Genomic DNA, 23,173 nt, shown 5'->3' with positions numbered 1-23,173 from the left:
CCCTGCAAAACAAATCGGAATAAGAGGACCACACTCGGAGGGTGTTGGCCAAAGGCCCTCCAATGCCTAAGTTAGATTGAATGTTTGAAGGAAAACAATAGCTAACAATAGGATGGAGATTTCTCTAGGGTGAGAACCGGGTGGCCGGAGCCATGTGTGGTGCCCATAGCCTTGTGTGAGAGAGAGAAAGAGTATGGCGGCTAGGGTTTGTGAGAGATAATTTTTGCAGAGTTTCATATAGAAATTTAGACATACCTCAACCCTTGTGCGTAGCCATCTATTTATAGGTGCCTCGGAGGCTAGGGTTTCAGAATAATAATTCCACAGATGGAAAGGAATTATTCTTCCCTGATTTGGCGAGCTTGGTGTAATTAGGGATTTGATTTAAATTAAATCCCTAATTAAGACAAGAATCAAATAAATCCCAATTAAATCAGGTAACAATTTAGTTAAAGAAATATAATCAAACATTACATATACACCACTATTAGTAAGAGAAAGTAAAAGCTTTAACAATTTTTTATTTTTTCAAAAGTTAAAGGAATTTTGTGATTTTGTAAACAAATATGCATGAATTTATGAGTCTTAATTGCTTCAGAAAAAAGAATTTCATCAAAAGGAAGATGACACACCTGGAATAGCTCTTAGAAATCTCTGATCGCAAATGGAATGGACTTGAAACGATTTGGAATGAAATCAACAAAAATTTCTGGAAAATTGACCTTTAGCAATGAAAAATCTGATGAACACCGTCGCTAAAAACCTTTAGCGATGAAATATTTTATGAACAATCGTCCTTAAAACCCTTTTGTGACGAAAAATCTTCAAATTTATGGGCAAATAGCAGCTAGCCTTTTTGGGTTTTAGGCCACTTTTTTAGCTTCAAATCTTCCTAAAACGTCATGTAAACCACTTGAGATCCCCAAACCTGTTTCAAATCATCATAATAATCATTCTAAACATGTTGGTGGCTTCAAATTTACCTGAAAAATATCAAAAAAGAAGAGAGGCAGAAAATTTACTTTTGACCAAAACAACTTCTGTGACCCATCTGCAATATGTTGCAATCATCTTGGGGCTAGAAAAAAAATCAAGAAATGTTCTTTGAAACACAAAATCCTTCCTTTGGAACACAAAATCTTTTTTTTGTTTGTTTTTTTTTCCCTTCATGACTCAAAACTCAAATAACAACAAAAACAACAAAAATCCACACCCCCAAACCTAAACTAAGCATTGTCCTCAATGTTTAAATTATATGCATGTAATGATTAGTGAAGGCATAGAGGGATGAAAAATAAATTAAAAATAAAAATTGAAAAGAAAGGAACAAAGGTACCTAGTTGGGTTGCCTCCCAACAAGCACTTGGTTTATAGTCCTCGGCCCGACTTTTGGAATGATTATCACCTAGGATCATGGAGAACGAAGGTCTCCTTTTGTTATTTGAAATTTGCTTCCAAGCATCTATTCAAAGTGAGGGTTGGTGAGGCAATGGTGCTTGGGACGACCTTGGTTTCCAATGTGTTCACCATTTCGAGCGCATGTGGCTCCTCTCCTACCTCTATCTCATGAACCAAACTTGCTTTCAATGGATCTTTTGGGTAGTCTGCTATGAATTGTGGTCGAACAACCTGATCTACTGCTTTTAAATGGAAACAATACTCCGAATCAATGGGGTACTTGGTTGCATCAAAAACTTTGAATTCCACCTCTTGATCGGCGTCTTGTAAGATCAAAGAACCTTTTTCTACGTCAATTATCATTCTTCCTCTAATGAGGAATGGGCGGCCTAAAATACTTGGAGTGTCGACATCTTCTTCCATATCCAAAACTATGAAATCAGCTGGGAATATGAAGTGATCCACCTTCACTAGAACATCTTCAAGAATGCCGTGAGGATATGTAAGTGATCTATCAGCCATCTGCAAAGAAATATTAGTTTTCTTAATTTCTCCCAAACAAATTCTTTTAGCTACAGACAAAGGCATTCAATTTAATACTATAACCTAGATCACACAATGCTCTTTGAAAAGAAATAGTTCCAATGGTGCAAGGAATAGAAAACCTCCCTGGATCCTTTGGCTTGGGTGGTAGTTGCCTTTATATTGCTGCGCTACACTCCTCCGTCAATTCCACCATCTCTACATCTTCCAAACGTCTCTTTTTGCTTAAGACGTCCTTGAGGAACTTTCCATAGCTCGACATTTGCTCTAGTGCTTCACTAAATGGAACGGTAATTGGCAATTTCTTGAGAATTTCAAGACATTTGGAAAACTGTACATCCTGCTTATTTTTCTTCAGGCGTTGCGGAAAAGGAATTGGCGGAACGTAGGATTTTGGAGTGAGATTTTTGGATGGTGGTTGCTTATTTTTTTGTTGAATTTCCGGTGGAGCTCACGACAGAAGGTTGGGGTGGTCCGGCTACAGGTGTGCTATTTTCACCTAATTTTTCCGTAGTTTTCAGATGTTGCTGCTACGTTTCTGCATCTAAATCTACAACAGTTTTTATGGGTCTCCCATTTCAAATTGTGATGGCCTTCACATGTTCTTGAATTTTGGATTAACCTCGGTTGGCTCGGCAAAAGTCCTATCTCTCTTAGTGAGAGTGCATTAGCCAATTGACCCATTTGAACTTCTAAATTTCATATGGAAGAGGCGTGGTTTTGTAGGGTCGTCTCAGTCCTACTCATGAATTGATTTGTATTTGTGGCGAGCTGTACGATTATGTCTTCCATGTTATTTTTCTTCTCTTGTGGTTGAAATCCCAATGGTGGTCTTTGCACATTCTAATTATTGCTCCAAGATAAATTGGGGTGCCTTTGCCATCCCGAATTGTATGTGTTGGAGAATGGATCATTGCCGGGGCATTTATAGGTATTCACCATGTTGGCTTGTTCTTGCAAAAAATCTGGAAAATCAACCCCATGAGGACAATATATGGTGGTATGGCCGGGAACAGCACAAATAGAGCAAATCTCTTGTGTTGGTGCTCTCCCATTCATAGAAAGCAAGGCGTCCAAATTACTAGTTATAACGTCAACCTGCTCTTTAGAAGCAAAAGCATTAGAGCTACCAATTTCATAAATTCCGGCACGCTTACCTCTTGTATCAGAATGCTGTGTTTCGATAGCTAGCATATTAAACAAAGTTTGACATTCAGTTGGCTTCTTATTCTTAATAGATCCACCTACATAGTTATTCACTACAGCCTTATTTGAAATGGTTAGTGCCTTGTAAAAAATATGCATGAGAACTAGAGTAGGTAAACCAAGGTGAGGACATTGTATTAAAAAATTATTGAACTGTTCCCAAGCTTCTGAAAATGACTCATCGGCCGGTTGACTGAATTGCATGATTTTATCTCTTAGTGCATCAGTTTTCTGAGTCAAAAAGAACTTCTCTAAGAACTTGTTCTGAACCTATGTCCAGTTAGTCAATAATCCAAGCCGTAAGGAGTTTAGCCATGTCTTTGCTTTATCTTTCAATGTGTAAGGAAAGACTTTCATCCTGAGATGTTCTTCGGTGACTCCCCCTGTCAAAGCCATGTTAGAAACTATGTTAAAAATATCTCTAATATAAGTTGAGAATAAATAGTGGGAGATTTTATTAAATTGATACCTATTCTAGTTTAGGCACAAATTGATTTTATGCCAATTCCAACACATATGAGCAAAAGTGTAGAAGTATTCCAAAATGAACAACAATATACATTGTTTACTATATATACCTACTGCTATTGCACTGTAGTTGCACATCAATCATATGATCAATTTAAAATTACAAACGGTTCAGTTTTGTGTAGTTTTAGATCTTAATACCCAAACCCAATTATGCAAACTTGATCTATAGAAGGTGCCTGGCTGTATATTAGTAAAGAATCCTTATTTATACAGAAAAATACGTAGTTTTGTAATTAAAATTTCAAATAATTAACGGTAATTAATTAATTATAAATTTAAAGCCTATAGTTTGGTTTATATATAATGCATGTAAAATTTGCAAATGCTAAGTTATCCAGGGTTCTATCCAACCAAAAAAAAAGTTATGTAGGGTTCTAACCTAATGTACTGAATATTTTTAATAAGATGTAAGGTATTCCTGCATTGTTAAGATAACTTTCTCGATCATGATAACTATGAAACGTCAATTATACCGTACCCTTATTTATTTCCTTGGATAGTTTTCATAAGGGGATCATTTTTTCTCATCATTTTAACCCAAAGTGTACCCTTACCACCATTCTTAACATTTGGCACGTGTGACATGTCTGTTGGTGAGATATCCTAGTCATATTAGGATATTTCTTTCTTATTCTATTAGGATTTTATTTATTTCCTTTTTGTATAGATATTTTGTAATTAGGTTTTGTCTTATTTCCTAGTATAACCCTACTAGGGTTTGTAACCTTGTATTATAAATACCTCCTTTCGGAGAATGAAATAGATCTGAAAATATTCTACCCATATTGTTTGACTTTGTATCAGAGCCGAGTTTCTGATGACCTGTGTGTTGTGCCCACTCGTGTTCTACTGTGTGCCTTAATTTCTTTTAGGGTTCTTGTGTCTGTGCCTGTGCTGTGTTTGTCGTATCTACTTCGTGTTGTTTTTTTTCTGCTGCTATCATGGGTAATGATTCCAAAATCGTGGTGAGTGCTAGTGCGTCTGCAACAAAAGAGGAACGTCCCACGCGTGATTACTCTACCCCGATTACTTCTGACAAATTGGATGGCTCCAATTATGCCTCTTGGTCTCGTGGTGCGCGTATTACAATTATTAGTCATCATATGGCAAGTTGGATCAATGGGAAGAAGCCTGCTTCGTCTTTAAATTCTGCTGCCTATGCCGAATGGGAAGAAGATAATTGCCTGGTGCAGTCATGGCTTCTCAATTCCATGACTAAGCCAGTTCGTGCCTTGTTTGAACATGGTGCTACTGCTTATGATATCTGGGAGCCGCCCGGAAGAGCTATACTGTGACTCAGAATAGTTCTCGTCTGTTTCAACTTCGGCGGCAGTCCATCCTTACGTGTCAGAATGGTGAATTTGTCAAAGTGTTCTATGAAAAACTCCATGTTATCTGGCAGGAGATTGATTGTCTGCGTCCACATGAATATAGTTGTGCCAATGATGGGGCTCGTCGTCTGAAAGAACTTGAAGCCGATCGAGTTTATGATTTTCTTGGAGGACTTGATCCACCATATGATGGTGTCCGTAGCCGTATCCTTGCTCTTAGTCATGTCCCTCCTCTTCTTGAGGCCTATGCCATGGTCATGGAGGAAGATACCCGTCAGTCTGCTATGCTTGGAGAAGGTTCCATGGCCCTCAAGTCGACCCAGCACGTCAAAGGCTGATAGCCCAGTACGACACGAACGGTCGTTCTTCATCCAGAAAATTTTCTCCTTCTGCTGGGTCGCGTCCTACTGGCTCTACCCCTAGCTCTTTTGACGATCCTCCTAAATGCCGTCATTGTAATGGGAATCACTATTCTGAGAAGTGCTTTAAGGAGCATGGTTACCCCGATTGGTTTGTTGACTACAAAGGTCGTATGTACGGTTCCAAGGCCACTTGCACTATGACTCAAGATGAGACCCGTCCTCTGGCCCCGTCTACAATCTATGTGCTTCCGATACCATGCCAGGTATGGGCTCTAATACTTGGATAATTGATACTGGTGCTTCTGATCATATGACTTATCATGATAATATGTTTGATAAGTTGTCTTGTAACCCTCGTGACCCCTATGTTACTAGTGCTAATGGTTTACCTTTCCCAGTTACCAGTGAAGGTACCATCCATCTCACTCCTTCTTTACCTCTGTCCCATGCTCTTTTGGTTCCAAATATTCGTTGCAATTTGTTGTCTGTTGGGCGTTTACTTGATACACTTAACGCTTCTACTACTTTCTATTCTACCCATTATTTTTTCCAGGATCTCAAGACTCACGAGAAGATTGGGCATGGTAAACGGATAGGGGGGTTGTATTACTTACAATTACCGGTTGCAGCAGTTCGTAGGTGTGTCGCTAATAAAGTCCAGGGTGGCAGTGTCAAAGACAAGCAATAACTTTGGCTGTGACATCGTCACTTAGGACATCCGTCATTTGGTTATCTTAAGCATTTGTTTCCTTCATTATTTAGTTTGTGTGATGAGTCTAGCTTCAAATGTGAGACTTGTGTAATGGCCAAGAGACACCGTACTGTTTTTCCCTTGAGTAATAATAAAGCTGCATTGCCTTTTGAGTTAGTACATTTTGATGTATGAGGTCCTGCCCGTGTGACTTCTCATGGTTTCTATTAGTTTGTCACGTTCATTGATGACTGCACTCGCTTAACATGGGTATATCTGATGAAGCATAAACATGATGTTGCCTCTATTCTTCCTGTTTTCTGTGCTATGATGTCTACTCAGTTTCATGCCAGTGTTAAAGTATTTCGAACCGATAACGGAGGTGAATAAGTGAATCATACCTTGAGCCAGTTCTTCCGTGATCAAGGTATCATTCATCAAACTACCACTCCATTCATTCCTCAACAGAATGGTGTGTCTGAACGTAAGAATCGTCAGTTACTTGAAGTTGCTCGCTCCCTTATGTTGGATATGTCTATTCCTCACTATCTTTAGGGACATGGTGTTTTGGCCGCTGCCTATTTGATTAATCGTACTCCTAGTGGGGTTCTGGATTTCAAGACCCCGCTTGATGTATTATATGCCCATACTTCTCCAGTTTCGGTCTCTAAGCTATCTCCGAAGGTGTTTGGGTGTGTTGCTTATGTTCATGTCTACTCCCATCAACGGAGTAAACTTGACCCATGTGCTCTCCGATGTGTCTTCATTGGCTATCCTGCCACTCAGAAGGGTTACAAGTGCTATCATCCTCCTTTACAGAAGTTACATGTTACTTTGGATGTCACCTTTCATGAAGAAGTACCGTATTATGTCTCTTCCTCATCTCCAATTCAGAGGGAGAGGGGGAGTGAATTGAAGAATGAAAAATGAAAAATCTTGAATGTACAAAGGCTTCACAAGCAATCTGTGCAAAATCGACCGATCGCCCAGAAGGTGACGACTGGTCGCCTAGTATGATGTGTGATGACTGCGTGAAAACGACAATCTGTGCAAAACCAACTGGTCACCAAGAAGGTGACGACCGGTCGCCAAGTGCCGTCGAAACAACAATCTGTGCAACCGACCTGTCGCCAAGAAGGTGACGACCGGTCGCCAAGTGTCGTCGAAACAACAATCTGTGTAAAACCTAACGGTCACCAAGTGCCGTCGAAACAACAATCTGTGCAAAATCGACCGGTCGCCAAGAAGGTGACGACTGGTCGCCAAGTACCGTCGAAACAACAATTTGTGCAAAATCGACCAGTCGCCAGTTGAATTTCTTGATGAGATTTGCCCTTTGCCAGTAGAATGTAACAGTAATATCGGTAACTCCTGTGAAGATGAGATCGATATAAGACCCCCCCTCTGCCTTGCCATTGTCTCAATCAACTCGTGATGATGATAAGGTACTTTCTAATGATGTGTCTACTTATCTATTACCCCCACACACTACTCGTGGTAAACCTAAAGTGCAATATTCCCCTCATATACATGCCAAATCTAAATACCCCATTAACCATTATGCGTCAACTCATTGTCTGTCTAAGTCATATGCATCATATTTGTGTCAATTATCTAGTGTATGTGTGCTAACTAAGTTGCAGGATGCTCTATCAAACCCTAAATGGGTAGATGCAATACATGTTGAGATGGAAGCCTTAAACAAGAATGCCACTTGGGAGCTAGTCCCTTTACCAAAAGGAAAAAAGGCAGTTGGGTGTAGATATGTGTTTACTCTGAAGTACAAGGCTGATAGTTTCATTGATCGTTACAAGGCAAGATTGGTAGCAAAAGGTTATACTCAGGCCTATGGAGTGGATTACATGGAGACCTTTGCTCCAGTAGCAAAGCTCAATACTGTACGCGTAGTCTTGTCCTTGTCTGCTAATCATGATTGGCCTCTGTTACAATTTGATGTCAAAAATGCATTCCTCCACGGTGATCTCAAGGAAGAAATATACATGGATTCTCCGCCGGGTATCCCTGTAACCTCTAAGGAGGGTATGGTGTGCAAACTACGGAAATCCTTATATGGATTAAAGCAGTCTCCAAGAGCTTGGTTTGGGAGGTTTGCTGCATCTATGAGGAAGTTTGGGTATGTACAAAGTAATTTGGATCATACTTTGTTTTTGAAGTGTTGCAAAGGTAAATTGACAGCTTTAATAATTTATATTGATGATATGATTGTAACTGGAGATGATCAAGCAGAAATACAGAGTCTCAAGAAATATATGGCATCCGAATTTGAGATGAAATCATTAGGTGACTTGAAGTACTTTCTCGGGATTGAAGTGGCCAGATCTAAGCATGGTATTTTCTTGTCTCAAAGGAAGTATGTTTTAGATTTACTTGCAGAAACTGGAATGTTGGATTGTAAACCAATTGATACTCCTAGTGAACAGAATCACAAGTTGGGGTTATATCCTGATCAAGTTCCTACTGATAAGGAGCACTATCAACGACTTGTGGGGAAACTAATTTATTTAGCTCATACATGTCTTGACATTGCGTATGCAGTAAGTGTAGTGAGTCATTTTATGCACTCACCTAGTGAAGATCATATGGGAGCTGTGACGCATATTTGAGATATCTCAAAATAACTCCTGGCAAGGGGTTAATGTTTTCCTATGATCATACAGATGTTGAAGGATACACAGATGCTGATTGGGCAAGTTCAGCTACTGATAGGTGTTCTATGTCTAGGTATTTTGCGTTTGTTGGTGGTAATCTTGTTACTTGGAGAAGCAAGAAACAAAATATGGTGTCTCGATCTAGTGCTGAGGCCGAGTATCGTGGAATGGCCCATAGTGTATGTGAGTTACTGTGGTTGAGGAGATTATTAAGAGATCTTGACTTTGGAACTAAGAAGCCTATGGATTTATATTGCGATAATAAGGCTGCAATTGCAATTGCTCATAACCTTGTACAACATGATCGTACAAAGCATGTGGAGGTTGATCGAAATTTCATTAAAGAAAAGTTGGATGCGGAGATTGTTTCCTTCCTATTCATCAGTTCTGAGTATCAGTTAGCAGATGTCTTTACGAAGGCTGTTTCTACTAGTATCTTCCACAACTCGCTTGACAAGTTGGGCATGCGTGACGTCTTTGCTCCAACTTGAAGGGGAGTGTTGGCGAGATATCCTAGTCATATTAGGATATTTCTTTCTTATTCTATTAGAATTTTATTTATTTCCTTTTTGTATAGATATTATGTAATTAGGTTTTGTCTTATTTCCTAGTATAACCCGACTAGGGTTTGTAACCTTGTATTATAATACCTCCTTTCGAAGAATGAAATAGATTTGAAAATATTCTACCCATATTGTTTGACTATGTCCACAGGTATAACCATATAGATCCATAAATATAAAGTAATGAGTTAACTATGGTTATGTCAACAGACACATGTCAAGTGGCGAGAATAATGATAAAAGTGCACCTTAAATTAAAATGGTGAAAAAAAAAATATTTCCTTTTCATAAGGGGCATTTTGAATTAGGCGCCCCATTCTAGACCTTTTTATATTAAATATTTAGAGCCAGTGTACCTTAAAGTTATGGCAACAAAGACTACCTTTGGAGGGCAAAGTCGATTTGCATACAATTGAATTCAAATTATTCCTTGTAGTTTAGCTGCAATGAGAACAATTTCAAACTCATTAGTAATAGAGTACATACATATATACATACTAATTAGTTTTGAAGGCTGCATTTGGCATTGGATATGCAGCCTCTATCTAACTTTTTGATACAATGAGAACAATTTTGACTTTTCAGCTATTTTGGTTTAAGTTCTTCCCAAAGATTAAAAACGAATCACAAACATTCCCATTCATTTTTCTTTGAAAAAAAATTGTATTTGGCTCGTCTACATAGTACAGTGGAAAATTACCTTAACTTGCATACTAGTGATTTCAGGTCCAAATTCTCATGGTACTTTGATAGTGTGTGTGTGAAAAAACCCTCACCCCCTTATAGTTTAGACTATCACTTGTATTAAAAAAAATTAAAAAAATTTGTACTTGCAAGGATGATCGATATCCATGAACCATTACAAAATCATTTTACTTGTGCTTAGATAGATCGCGTGTTCGAAGATAAAACTAGTGCCTCACACAATTTCAATATTAGCCCCCATTTTTATGGACCATTTAAACAATATTTAATGAGCCTAGTTGACCACGGATATAAGAAGGTTATTGGCCACGGACAAACATGTCTTTTAAGTGCTAGTTAGAAGAACTTTGATCATAAGCCCTAGGGTGTAGCCCAAATGAGGTAGATGGGGAAATAAATTAGGGATAAGTTAGGCCAATGATTTTCCATTATAGCAAAAACAAAAGTACTTGGATTATAAGGCTTAGGGTTCGTTATTGGGTCGGGCTAGAACGTAAGGAAGAGAAAAAATGGATATTAGGGTTCGTTATAAGGAAACTTTTCTCTGGAGACTAGAACCACACTCATCAAACAATGGAGATCGGCAGAGACATGAAGAATTAAAAAAAAGGCTAGAACGTAAGGAAGAGAAAAAAAGAGAAGAAGACACCGTTGGTTGAGTATTAGTGTTTTCTTTTCTTTTTTTATTAGGAGTAAATTGAGATTTTATTTTCAGGTTGATGTGTCAACTTTTAAATTTCTTAGATTAAATTTTAATGAGGTGGCATATGGAGAACAAAAGTAAAGCAGATCATGACAGAGAAAACAAGAGCAGAAGATCATGATCCCATGATGTAGATAGTGGGAGATTTTTTAAAATGAGATGAGAACAAATATAAAATTGAGCAAAAGATAACAAATTTAATATAGATTTAATAGGTGGAAAGTCAAATAGGACTCTGAGGGGGCTAAAGCAGGGACCAGCACGACCACTCTGCTTTGCAGGTTTGTGTATACCTATTCATACCTAATTAACATTCATGTATATTCCTAGTCCATAGATAATTATACCTCCTTTAAAGGATTGTAAGAAGAAAAACAAGGAAGAAGAAAGAAGAAGATGAACAAGATGAAGAAGAAAGATTATAGGAAATTTATTTATTTATTTTTTGTATCAGCGCATGTTTATGGAATTTTCAAAATTAAAATAGATAGACAAGAAATATTTTATAAATTCAAATCATAATTAACTAAAAGGTCAAATATAGTAATTATTGGCCTAAAATTAATTTCTTACCCGTTTATGAATTGCAATCAGAATCAATAGTTGTATTAATTTGTTAATTATTATGATATGAATCAGTCTTTCCCAATTTAAATCAGAAGGGCATAATTAGAACATGAAAATAAATTTAAAAAGAAAAAACATACATGATTACATCATAAAATTAGAAAAGGAATGTAATCCTATATGACATTGAAGTCAGATGACTTGGATTACTAACAATACGTGTGTTGATTGCAACAAAATTCTATCATAAGAATTGGACTTATACCGAATTATTTATTGGGGTCTTTCGATATAGGTCCAATTTTGATTTTGCACTGTGAATGCAGCCCACCTCTCTTTTGACGTAGAATTGGGTCCAGCGACTCAACAGGTCATCCAAGTATGCAAAGCCTTGGTCACTGTTTTTAAAACATTTACACATATAAATTAATATCACATTTCTACAATTAATCCCAATTTATCAAAAGCTTTCAACCAATGAATACCTTATGGTGAGGTATATATGTCTTTGGGTGGTTTGATTTACCTGCTTTGCAAGTTTGTGTATACCTCCTTCATAGGTAAATTCATATCATCTGTCTCCTCCATAGGTAATTAACATTCATATGTATACCTCCTCCATAGATAAATAGCATTCATATGTATACCTCCTCCATAAATAATTTACCTATCCATATATACCTAATTAACATTCATGTATGTTCCTAGTCCAAAGATAATTACACCTCCTCTATAAGATTGTAAGAAGAAAAACAGGGAAGTAGAAAGAAGAAGATGAACAAGATGAAGAAGAAGGATTATAGGAAATTTTCTTTTTATTTTTTTATATCAGCGCATGTTTATGGAGTTTTCAAAATTAAAATGGATAGACAAGAAAGTATTTTATAAATTCAAATCATAATTAACTAAAAGGTCAAATATAGTAATTATTGGCCTAAAATTAATTTCTTACCTGTTTATGATGCAATCAGAGTCAACAGTTGTATTAATTAGCTAATTATTATGATATGAATCAGTCGATTTAAAGCATAAGGGCATAATTGGAACATGAAAATAAATTTGAAAAGAAAAAATGTATGTGATTACATCATAAAATTAGAAAACGAATGTAATCGTACGAGGCATTGAAGTCAGAGGACTTGAATTACTAACAATATGTGTGTGGATTGCACCCAAATTCTATCATAAGAATTGGACGTATACCGAATTATTTATTAATATTTTGGTTGACCACTAAGCTTGGGTTAATCATTAAGTAATATGGCCTAAAGCAATGCTTTTGTTAGCCTATTTATACAATCCTACCAGTAAACGTATGTGCACTATCCAGACTACCACATTCGTTCCAAATCTCTATATTGCTATTTCACTTTCTTTGTGTTCTGTTGTTTGTTGGTTTTGTAATCCTTTGTGTCTTTGTTCTTTCAAATGGCACGTGAGATTGTGAAGCCCTTGTGGACGTTGTTTTCTGCAATTTTTTTAATTTATTTGGTTAATGGGGCAGCACAACCACAAGTTCCTTGTTACTTCATATTTGGAGACTCATTATCCGACAGTGGAAACAACAATGGCCTCTTCACTGTGGCCAAAGCCAATTTTCGACCCTATGGCATTGATTTTCCAAGGGGTCCAACTGGAAGGTTTTCCAATGGACGTAATTTGGTCGATGCGGTTGGTCAGTTTTCTCGTCTTTCTGTAAAATTTCAAATAACATATTATGTAAATTCACAGTCATAATTATAGTGTGATACTGGAGTACGACCACATGAACATTTTCCCCCTTTTTTCACTGTAATATAAAACTCATGCAAGTTTTTAGCACGAAAATAACTCATTATTATGTCCTCATTGCAGCTGAACTACTAGGTTTGGGTAGTTACATTCCACCTTTTGCAACTGCAAGAGGAAAGGAAATACTCAAGGGCGTCAATTATGCATCTGGCTCAGCTGGTATCCGCAACGAAACTGGAAGACAAGTGGTAATTTATTATTTGATGCAGGGACATTATTCTATATTTTCTTCACTACATGACCATAGGACCCTTTTAGATGCTCTAAATTTCACATTGATTTAAAGTGATCCACGACGCAAAATTATCGATACCCAATCAGTACAATGTCAAAATTCATCGAAGAATTATTTTAACTCCCTCTCCTCGATTTTGCAGGGACAGATAATAAGTATGGCTATGCAATTGCAAAATCACCAAAGCATAGTGAAACAGATAGCTTCTTTTAGGGGAAATAATTACTCATCAGCTGAGGAGCACTTAGGCAAATGCATATATTCAGTTGGAATCGGCACCAATGATTACTTTATCAACTACTTTGTTCCCCTGTCCAGCACTAGCCGCCAATATACACCACAGCAATATGCAAGAGTACTCATTGAACAATATTCTCAGCAATTAAGAGTTAGTAGAACAATTTCTTATATATTAATTAGGCTTATTCTTTGTTTAAAATTTTCATTTTAGGTCGTCAGTGGGGTATAGCTTAGCTGGTTGAACTCTTCCACCTCTACCCATGTGGGTAGAGGTTTAAAACCTCAATGCACTCAATGAATATTTGTGCAAATCCCCCCCTCCCCAAATCGCTTCTTATACTAAAAAAATTCATCATTTTACGTCTACTTTATGCATCATGAAATTAATTGAAACTTTTATATAACTGGAGCTTTTCTGATTATGCTAGACGTTGTACAACTTTGGGGCAAGAAAGATAGTTCTCTTCGGGCTAGGTGCTATAGGCTCCGCACCTTCTGAAGTGGCAGCGTGTGGCACAAAAGGCTCTTCTTGCGTTGCTTATATCAACAGTGCAGTTCAAATTTTCAACGGGAGGCTTAAATCACTTGTCCAAGAACTCAACAGCAATCTAAGAAATGCCAAGTTTATTTACATAGACTATTATGGGATTGGATCATCATATGCTTTATCTCGGGGTAATTTCTAATATCTCTAAACTTTACTTTTTATTTCTTTTTTATACAAGTAATAGTGGGGAGGTGGAATCTAAACGGTGAACATGTTGAAGAATAGAAGTTCCACATTAGAAACTTGATTAATAAAATACAACATATAATGAATGATTTCACTATTAGTATTGCTCAGACATTTTGTAATAAAACCCCACACCAACTAGGTTTTGTAGATGGTTAAAATGAGGACAATATATCAACGTTGCTAGATGGTTTTATCCTTATTTACGTGATGTTCACATGTTGGGCTTAAATGTTTGACTCTAATGTGGACTTCGCTCTATTTGTGGCCCACTATGTAGTGGTCCCACGTAAGGGAGCGTGTTGAAGAATATTCCCACATAAAAAACTTGACTAAATAAAATACAATATATAATGAATGGTTCCACTGCTAATATCATCGAGACCTTTTCTGATAAATTAGTAGGTGTGGTTCTACTACTAATATCACCGAGACCTTTTGTGATAAAACCTCTTCGTAGATGGTTAAGTTGGGATCAATATTAGTGTTGCTAGTAGTGGACCACTGACCCATCTCTCTGAAATTTAGCAAAACACTCTTAACCAACTGAGGCTATACAAGTCCCCTGCAATATCCTAAAGTTTTCTACATTGTTGTTCGTAAGGGCTCCGGTTTTGCACCCAATTTCAAAAAATTTCCTTTAAATATTCTAGATCATATATTTCGTTCAAAAACAGATAAAAGTTCAAAGTTTGGCACAAACAATTTAATTGACTAATATTGTCTCTTCTATATTTCAGGTTCTCTGATTACTAACGTCTCATGTTGTGGAGTGAAAGACGGTTTGAACACATGCATTCCTTTTCAAATCCCATGCAGGAACAGGACCCGGTTCATGTTTTGGGATGGTATACATCCTACAGAGGCAACAAATGTTTTTATAGCAGCAAGAGCATACAAAGCTGAGTTTCTTACAGATGCTTTTCCCTACGATATCCACAGCTTAGCTCAACTATCCTAATTGTGCGTTCCATATCCATATCAACCACTTATATAGTTCAAGTGATTATGAAGGAAATAAAGTTATCTGCTGCGTTTGGGAATTATTATATATATGTATGGAGATTTATGAGTTTATGAAGATTTATACATGAACTTGACATTATCGATATCAACCTCCTTTTCCACCTAGTTGTAATTGACAAATCTTCATTACACATGTCATAATCGTAATCGTTCATTTCCTAAAACTCAATTAAATTGGATATCATTTACTAATCTATATGCATTATGTATCAAACAAATCCACGGTTTAAGTAATAACAATTAAAATGCTAATGATTTATTTATTTGATACACATTTTGAAGATCAAATCAAACTAATATTCTTGTAAAGAATAGACCACATAAGTTCTAACCCACACACACTTGATAAATTAATATAAATTATTTTGAACATGTACGTTCTTATCTTATTTGCCGCATGAAATTCGTGTTTATAAATTTGGCACGCTTAGTGGTGTTGAAGAATATAAAGTCCCACATCAGAAACTTGACTAAATAAACTACAACTTATAATAAGTGGTTTCATTCCTAATAAGACCGAGGCCTTTTGTGATACAATACCACACCTACTAGGCCTTGTAGGTGATTAAGTTGGGGACAATATCGGTGTTGCTAGTAGTGGGCTGCTGACCGTCTCTCTAAAATTTAATTAACATGGTATCAGAGTCAGGTTCTCTTGTGATATGCACTTGCATTCTCCTTGCAATTTAAGTGCTCTCCTCCCTTTCTTTCAAAGGGGGGAGGGATATTGAAAATGATATGTTTCTCTTTCCCATGAAAATATTGCATATTTCTTGACTTCGACGACCCTTTCTCTTCAGGGGGAGAGGGAGTGCATAGTTTACATGTGTTGTACGTGCTATTTATTTCTTCTCTTCAAATGCACCATAATTGCACACTCCTTATCCCAAATTTATTTCCCCATCTAGCTCACCATTTGGGCTACACCCTAGGGCTTATGATCAAAGTACTTCTAACTAGAACTTAAAAGCCATCTTTGTCCGTGGCCAATAACCTTCTTATGTCCGTGGTCAACTAGGCTCATTAAATATTGTTTAAATGGTCCATAAAAATGGTGGCTAATATTGAAGTTGTGTGAGGCACTAGTTTTATCTTCGAACACGCGATCTATCTAAGCACAAGTAAAACGATTTTGTAATGGTTCGTGGATATCGATCATCCTTGCAAGTACCAATTTTTTTTTTGTTTTTTTGTTTTTAATACAAGTGATAGTCTAAACTATAAGGGGGTGAGGCGTTTTTCTCACACACACTATCAAAGTACGATGAGAGTTTGGACCTGAAACCACTAGCATGCAAGTGAAGGCGATTTTCCACTATACTACACCCTGTTGGCTAAATACAATTTTTTTTTTTAAAGAAAAAAGAATAGAAATTGAATGGAATGTTTGTGATTCGTTTTTAATCTTGGAGAAGAACTTAAGCCAAAATAGATTCTATAAAATAGCTGGAAAGTCAAAATTGTTCTCATTGTATCAAAAAGTTAGAGGCTGCATATCCAATGCCAAATGCAGCCTTCGAAACTAATTAGGCTGCATTTGGCAGTGGAGCGGCCCTATATATATGTATGTACTCTATTACTAATTAGTTTGAAATTGTTCTCATTGCAGCTGAACTACTAGGTTCATACCACCTTTTGCTACTGCAAGAGGTTCGGAAATACTCAAAGGCTTGAATTATGCATATGGGGCAGCTGGTATCCGCAACAAAACTAGAAGACAAGCGGTAATTATTTTGGGTTTTCGACTGAAATGGTCCTTGTTTTTATTTTCTTTACAGACTCTTTCGCCACAGAAATTAACTTCCGTCCTTAACATCTCACAAACAATTCTAAAATGCCAAAAAATTTCAAAGAATGCATGTGATCCAATTTTTTTTTTTTTCCAGAAATTAATGGTTATGGTTTTATGTTATGGCACAAAAGAATTCTCGGAAAAATTGAGAGGATTGAGAAACTAAACCATATGCAATTTAATCCCTCTTCTTGATTTTGCAGGGACAGATAATAAGCGTAGAAATGCAGTTGCAAAATCATCAAAGCATAGTAAAAAAGATAGCTTCTTTTAGGGGAAATAATGCCTCATCAGCAGCGGAGTACTTAGGCAGGTGCATATATACTGTTGGGATGGGCACCAATGATTACACTATCAACGACTTCGTTTCAATGTCCAACACTAGCCGCCAATACACACCAGATCAATATGCAAGAGTTAGTATAACAATTTCTTCCTTTTTAATTATATGATTATTATTTCATACAAGCGATAGTCTAAATTATTCTAAACTATTCTAAATTACGGAGAGAGGACTCGAACTTAGATGCAAAGGAAGCGATCTCATTATCCTAGCCATATGGTTTTAATAAATGTTGATTTTTTCGTATTGATCCGAAAATCAATTAGACTTATATAATTGGAACTTTTCTTATGATGCCAGACGTTGTACAACCCTGGGGCAAGAAAGATAGCCCTTTTTGGGCTAGGTCGTTTAGGTTCCACACCTTATGAAGTGGCTATGCGTGGCACAAAAGGCTCTTCATGCGTAGCTTATATCAACACTTAACTCAATGCGTGAAGACAAGTCGTGAGACTCATCTATAGAGGGAAGAAGTCATACATATGTGTGAGTCTAAAGTCAATTACATTATTTTCTTAACTTTGATTAAGTCGATGTCAAAGATACGAGGCTAATTATATACATACTCCAGCGCGTTTCTTTATTGTCCTGATTAATTAGTTTTTAAATAGAGAAGATGTATATATCAGTCTCTTTTTATTAAGGGACACATTCTTTATGGTCCCCTACAAATTATTTTTCAACCATCCAAACTGTTTATTTTTCAAGTCTTTATTCATAGATCATGCTTGCAAAAAATCAGGAAAATTGAAAATTATTCAGGCATCTAATTGGGACTAACAATAGATGAACACGATGCTTCAAGAAAATACTATAATAACAACCATTTGAGTGATTAAATTATTTCATATTCAAGTGATTTTTTGCATAGATGATCTTTGAGGGAGTATCGAAAAGTTAGACGATTCAGATTGTTGAAATACAATTTGTAGTGGGCCATACAAGAGTATTCTTCAAATAAGCTTATTTAAGGGATCCCTCAATTGATGCTCTATATATATACAATCCCCTTCTATTGAGAAATCCCTCAAATATTATTTGAGAGACACCCTTTAGGGCATCCTACGAATATTTTTTCAACGATCCAGACCATATATTTTTCAAGTCCTCATTCATAAATCATCCTTGCAAAAAACAGACAAATTGAAAATCATTAAGGCATCTAATTGAGATCAACAAAATCAATGAACACGGTGCTTTAAAAAAGTATTTAAATTTTAATAATTTAATTGAATGGTCAAATGATATCGGATTCAAGTGATTTTTTGTACAGATGATCTTTGAATTAATATCTACAAAATAGATGATTTGGATTAATGAAATATAATGTGGAGTACCCTATAAAAGTGTCCCTCAAATAAACTTATTTAAAGAATTCCTCAACTGAAACGGGCACTCTATATATATATATATATGATGTGCCTCAATTGTTTGTGCAAATTATCTAAAATTAATAGTAATGTGTAATTCAAAGTCAGAGTCAAAGCTAACGGCGGTCTTTCCCCCCACAAACACTGCTTTGAAAACATATATGAATGCTACGTGGAAGCAGGCCATCGAAAAACAAACATATATTTCACTTATTGTTTCTCATTCTGTCATTTTCTGAAGAAATTTCTTAATTCATTCATTTTTCTTTTCTTCAAAGCGCGTGCCGCGGGTTCTCACTAGAGTTTTAACCTTACTTCATGGCAAAAGGGACCATGACTTGCAGTTTAAGCTAATGGATGACTACTATTACTATATATATCTCATCTTTATAAAAAAAATTAGAAGCGTATAAATATCTAGCCACGGGCGGAGGTAGAGGTGGTAAGGCAATATAATAGAAACTAGAAGAGGCCGCATCGCTTGATCTTTGAAAGAGTAGTTGAGAGATGGGACTGATCTCATGCTTTTCGATCCGTTTTCTGACGCTGCTCGTATTAATCGTCTCTTCATTCTTGGTCATGCAATCACCTCATTACGTTCACGCAGGTAGCTTTATTTCTTCTTTCTAATATGCTTCGTATACACTGTATATCATGATAATTAATTGACATCCATCCATTTTCATATTTGAGAGCAGCTAACTATAATTAAGAGTTTTCAACGATGGATCATTCTCCATTACGGAGTTGAAGTATGCGAATCCATTACAAATTTGTGTTTTGACCGCCGGATCTGCACCAATTGCAGTTTGTTTAAAATCTCACCCTTTCAAAAAAAAAAAAAAAAACTATTACCTTTTCTCTCTCTCTTTCTTTCTGTTTGTTCTCTCTCTTTTTATTATTATTTGTCCTCGTCTTTTTCTCTTTCTTTATTATTTTTCCTTCTTCTTCCTCTTTTCTTTCTACTCTCCTCTTCTGGTCAATCTCTCTCTCTCTTCTTTCTTCTCAGCTCAATTCTCTCTTCCCTGCACGTGCCAACGATAAAAAAAATTCAGACCTGGGCGCTAGCATCAAGTTGGTGTCAATCATGACATCAGCAACCCTCGGGCTGGAGCACGGACTCGTTTCGCCTACGAACTGGCCCAATTTCTTGTAACCCGCCTCTTGCCCAAGCAAGTTTGGCCGCTGAAACGCACAGCCTAGGCTTGGCCCTCTCCTGTCCTGGCTTGGGCAACTGGTGGAAACGCTCTAAGGAAACCATATGGTGTATGTGATGGTGGAAAAGTTTCAACTTTGAATCCACATCTACCGATCAATCATCATCATGATTTTTTTTTGGTCCAAGTTTTTTTTTTTGTCCTCCCCCCACCCACAAACCCATACCCATTCGACCCAAAAAAAAAACCCCAGACCAATCAAATAATCAGGCTGATCATTAGACAAAATGTTCCATTGAGAGCCATGGCTATGGAAATTGTGAATTCGAATTGTTCTCCAACTCCTGGAGCTTTGGGTTTCTTTATAAGATGTTTAGGTAGCGTAGAGTTGGTTCAAGAAGCTAAGGGCCTTTTTGGTATTCAACTTGAATCCAACTTTTTAAACTCAAAAACAAAATTTGAGTCCAAAACAAAGGAAACCTATTTGGTAGTCCTATTTTTAAAAACTCAAACAAGAACAACTAAAAAACACCCCAATTATTAAAAACTGTTGTAAATAATTAGGTGTGGAGCCCACATGTTGAAAGGCTTTGCCTACAAAAGGGTTCATCCCTCATTGTAATTAAAACACACAGATATGAGAAGAGAAAACATTCAATGAAAGTTCAGTTTCTCCAATTTCTCTCTATCCCAATTCTCTCTACAATCTCTTTAGTTTATAACACGTTATCAGCACGAATTCGCTTTAACAATACCAGCTGAATTCTCTAATGAAACCCAACCAAACAAACACTTCCCTCTCTGTTTCTTCTTTGTTTTGTGACCCTCCTTGCATATCCGAACAAACTCCGGATACAATACCCAGAAACCAAATGGCCACCAGGACCATCACTAACCCACAAAGCCTTTTCCTTTCCCCCACACGCGTAAACCCAAAATGGCTCAGATTCTCAGAGACAGAGCATTTGGAAATTCAAAAAGACACAGCCAACGCCATAATCCAATCCAAACCACCATGCCCGTATACCCAGTTGAAGACATCCCCAACCCATTTGGCGAACTGGGTCCGAACCTCTCCGACTCGGAGCTCCGAGAAACCGTCTACGAGATCTTAGTCGAAGCCTGCCGGAGCTCTGGAGCCAAACCGCTTACTTACATCCCGCAGTCCGAGAAGACCGACCGGTCCGACCGGACTACTCTGACTTCATTGCCATCATCGTTTCAGAGGTCGACGTCATCAGCGGCGAGCCGGGTCAAGAAGGCTCTGGGTTTGAAGCAAACGGCATCGTCTAGGAGGAGGCTCGGTGATGGTGATTCAGTGAGTCAGGGGAAGACTAAGCGGTCTGGGACGGTTTGGGAGCTGATGAGGTTTCAGATGAGGGTTTCGGAGCAGACTGATACCAGGGTCAGGAGAGCCCTTTTAAGGGTTGCTGCTGGTCAGCTTGGAAAGCGTATAGAGTGCATGGTTTTGCCTCTTGAGCTACTACAGCAGTTCAAGTCTTCAGATTTTCCCAGTCAGCAAGAATATGAAGGCTGGCAGAGGAGAAATTTGAAGGTTCTTGATGCAGGGCTTCTTTTATATCCTTCTTTGCCTTTAGATAAGAAAGACACTGCTCCTCAACAGCTCCAGAAGATTATTCGTGGGGCCTTAGAGAAACCCATAGAAACTGGAAAGCACAATGAGTCGATGCAAGTTCTCCGCGGTGTTGTCATGCCTCTTGCTTGCAGATCATTTGATGGTTCTGTTTCTGACACATGCCACAAAGGGTCTTGAGGTGGCGGAAACCCAGCATGAGTGAAACCAGTAGCAGCAAACTAGACCAGGGTATAGAGAAGAAGAAGCTCTCTACCCAGAAGAAGCAGAAGTACGCTTATATCCCTGACAACTTTTCAACCCTGGAACAGGGCTTCAATGGCTGTGGTGGAGAGAATATGCTGTCGAGCACGCATGATCACAGCCCCCACCTACGATATGTTGTCGAGTGCGCATGATCGGAGCCCCCACCCACGCATGATCACAGCTGCACAGCAGCACATATCATGGGTTGTGCTATTCTGCTGCACATATAAAAACACCCACCAAAATAAAGGGATAAGTGGAAAGAAGAAAAGCCAACGTAATATATCTAGCTTTCACTAATATATCAGTATAACAATATTACACTATTTCATCGTGGTGTTGATAAGAACCCACAAATAATTGTCTTTACTTTTTCCACACATTTATTTTATTTACTGTATGGTGTAGGATTATTACCCATACGACAGTATTTATTTAAAAGGGTGGCGCGGGTTTATCGTCCACACCTTTATTTTTATTTAAATGTATGAAGCAGAATTAGTGCCCATACAAGCACCTTTACTTTACATTATTTACTGTATGGTGTAGGTTTATTACCCATACGACAGTATTTATTTAAAAGGGTGGCGCGGGTTTATCGCCCATGCCTTCACTTTTATTTAAAGTATGGAGCAGAATTAGTGCTTATACAAGCAATTTAATTTATGAATTTACTTTACCGCACATTTAATTTTATTTAAGGTATGGTGCGGGATTAACGTCCATACAACAAGCAATTTAATTTATGAATTTATTTTACCGTACATTTACATTTATTTAAAGTATGGTGCGGGTTTATCGTCCATACCAGTAATTCTTTTACCAGCAATTTATTTTATGGATTAATTGTGCTGTATGATGAGTTTTTACAGTAAGCAGATCAGGACCAGAAGTTCCTTGATCCTCATCATACAATTACATCAGGACTTAAAGATCCTTGATGATGATATTAATATGAGAGCTGGCAGTCTCTCCGGTACTATATTTGTAAACATGTGATTGGACTTGAGGGTCCTTGATCCATGACATGTAAATAAGGACCTAGGGTCCCTTAATGATGTAACAGTACCGTATTGGTTCATAATGTCGTACACATGGATGATAACTGTACTGGCAAATGTACTGTACACATGAATAGATACGTATTCATGACTTGATGAATAGTACCAGATATATGAATAGTGACGTATACATAAATATTAATCATTTTGGGTTAACCATCACTATTCAAAAAGGGAACCTGCAGTTCCTCAAACTCATGGATGAGCAATTAAAAGAGATGCCAGAAGTTCCTCAAGATATGGACAATTATGTAAGGGCTTGAAGTCCAGAAATATGTACAGAAAATTGTAAAAATGTCCATACCATGAGAACATG

General features: G+C 37.3%; 3 protein-coding genes across 3 annotated transcripts; 2 read left to right on the top strand and 1 right to left on the bottom strand.

Moving 5' to 3' along the window:
• Positions 1,438-2,203, bottom strand: LOC109949234. The gene is made up of 2 exons (XM_020564340.1): positions 2,116-2,203; positions 1,438-1,970 (listed from the first exon to the last, which is right to left on the bottom strand). Exons 1-2 carry the CDS (start codon positions 2,201-2,203, stop codon positions 1,438-1,440), a joined length of 621 nt encoding a protein of 206 aa, XP_020419929.1.
• LOC18790810 (GDSL esterase/lipase At1g29670) lies at positions 12,610-15,377 on the top strand. Its single transcript, XM_007224164.2, has 5 exons — positions 12,610-12,944; positions 13,124-13,248; positions 13,438-13,683; positions 13,964-14,210; positions 15,009-15,377. The coding sequence occupies exons 1-5, from the start codon at positions 12,698-12,700 to the stop codon at positions 15,227-15,229; spliced, it is 1,086 nt and encodes a 361-aa protein (XP_007224226.2). The 5' UTR covers positions 12,610-12,697; the 3' UTR covers positions 15,230-15,377.
• On the top strand, positions 19,216-22,237 carry LOC18793656. Its single transcript, XM_020562360.1, has 2 exons — positions 19,216-19,406; positions 19,809-22,237. Exon 2 carries the CDS (start codon positions 20,894-20,896, stop codon positions 21,728-21,730), a length of 837 nt encoding a protein of 278 aa, XP_020417949.1. The 5' UTR covers positions 19,216-19,406; positions 19,809-20,893; the 3' UTR covers positions 21,731-22,237.

This window comes from Prunus persica, chromosome G1 (assembly GCF_000346465.2).
Source record: "Prunus persica cultivar Lovell chromosome G1, Prunus_persica_NCBIv2, whole genome shotgun sequence".
Taxonomy (NCBI): Eukaryota; Viridiplantae; Streptophyta; class Magnoliopsida; order Rosales; family Rosaceae; genus Prunus; species Prunus persica.
Note: the sequence above shows the minus strand (reverse complement) of the source record. Positions and strands in the feature narration are given on the sequence as shown.

What these genes read in the sequence shown, in the direction of transcription:
- LOC109949234 (XM_020564340.1), bottom strand. Translation starts at nt 2,203, where the DNA reads ATGTCGAGCTATGGAAAGTTCCTCAAGGACGTCTTAAGCAAAAAGAGA. An exon ending in GGTGGAATTGACGGAGGAGT is followed by an intron (nt 1,971 to 2,115) that starts GTAGCGCAGCAA and finishes CTTTGTCTGTAG; the next exon opens with CTAAAAGAATTTGTTTGGGA.
- LOC18790810 (XM_007224164.2), top strand. Translation starts at nt 12,698, where the DNA reads ATGGCACGTGAGATTGTGAAGCCCTTGTGGACGTTGTTTTCTGCAATT. An exon ending in AATATTCTCAGCAATTAAGA is followed by an intron (nt 13,684 to 13,963) that starts GTTAGTAGAACA and finishes TGATTATGCTAG; the next exon opens with ACGTTGTACAACTTTGGGGC. An exon ending in ATCATATGCTTTATCTCGGG is followed by an intron (nt 14,211 to 15,008) that starts GTAATTTCTAAT and finishes TCTATATTTCAG; the next exon opens with GTTCTCTGATTACTAACGTC.
- LOC18793656 (XM_020562360.1), top strand. Translation starts at nt 20,894, where the DNA reads ATGGCTCAGATTCTCAGAGACAGAGCATTTGGAAATTCAAAAAGACAC.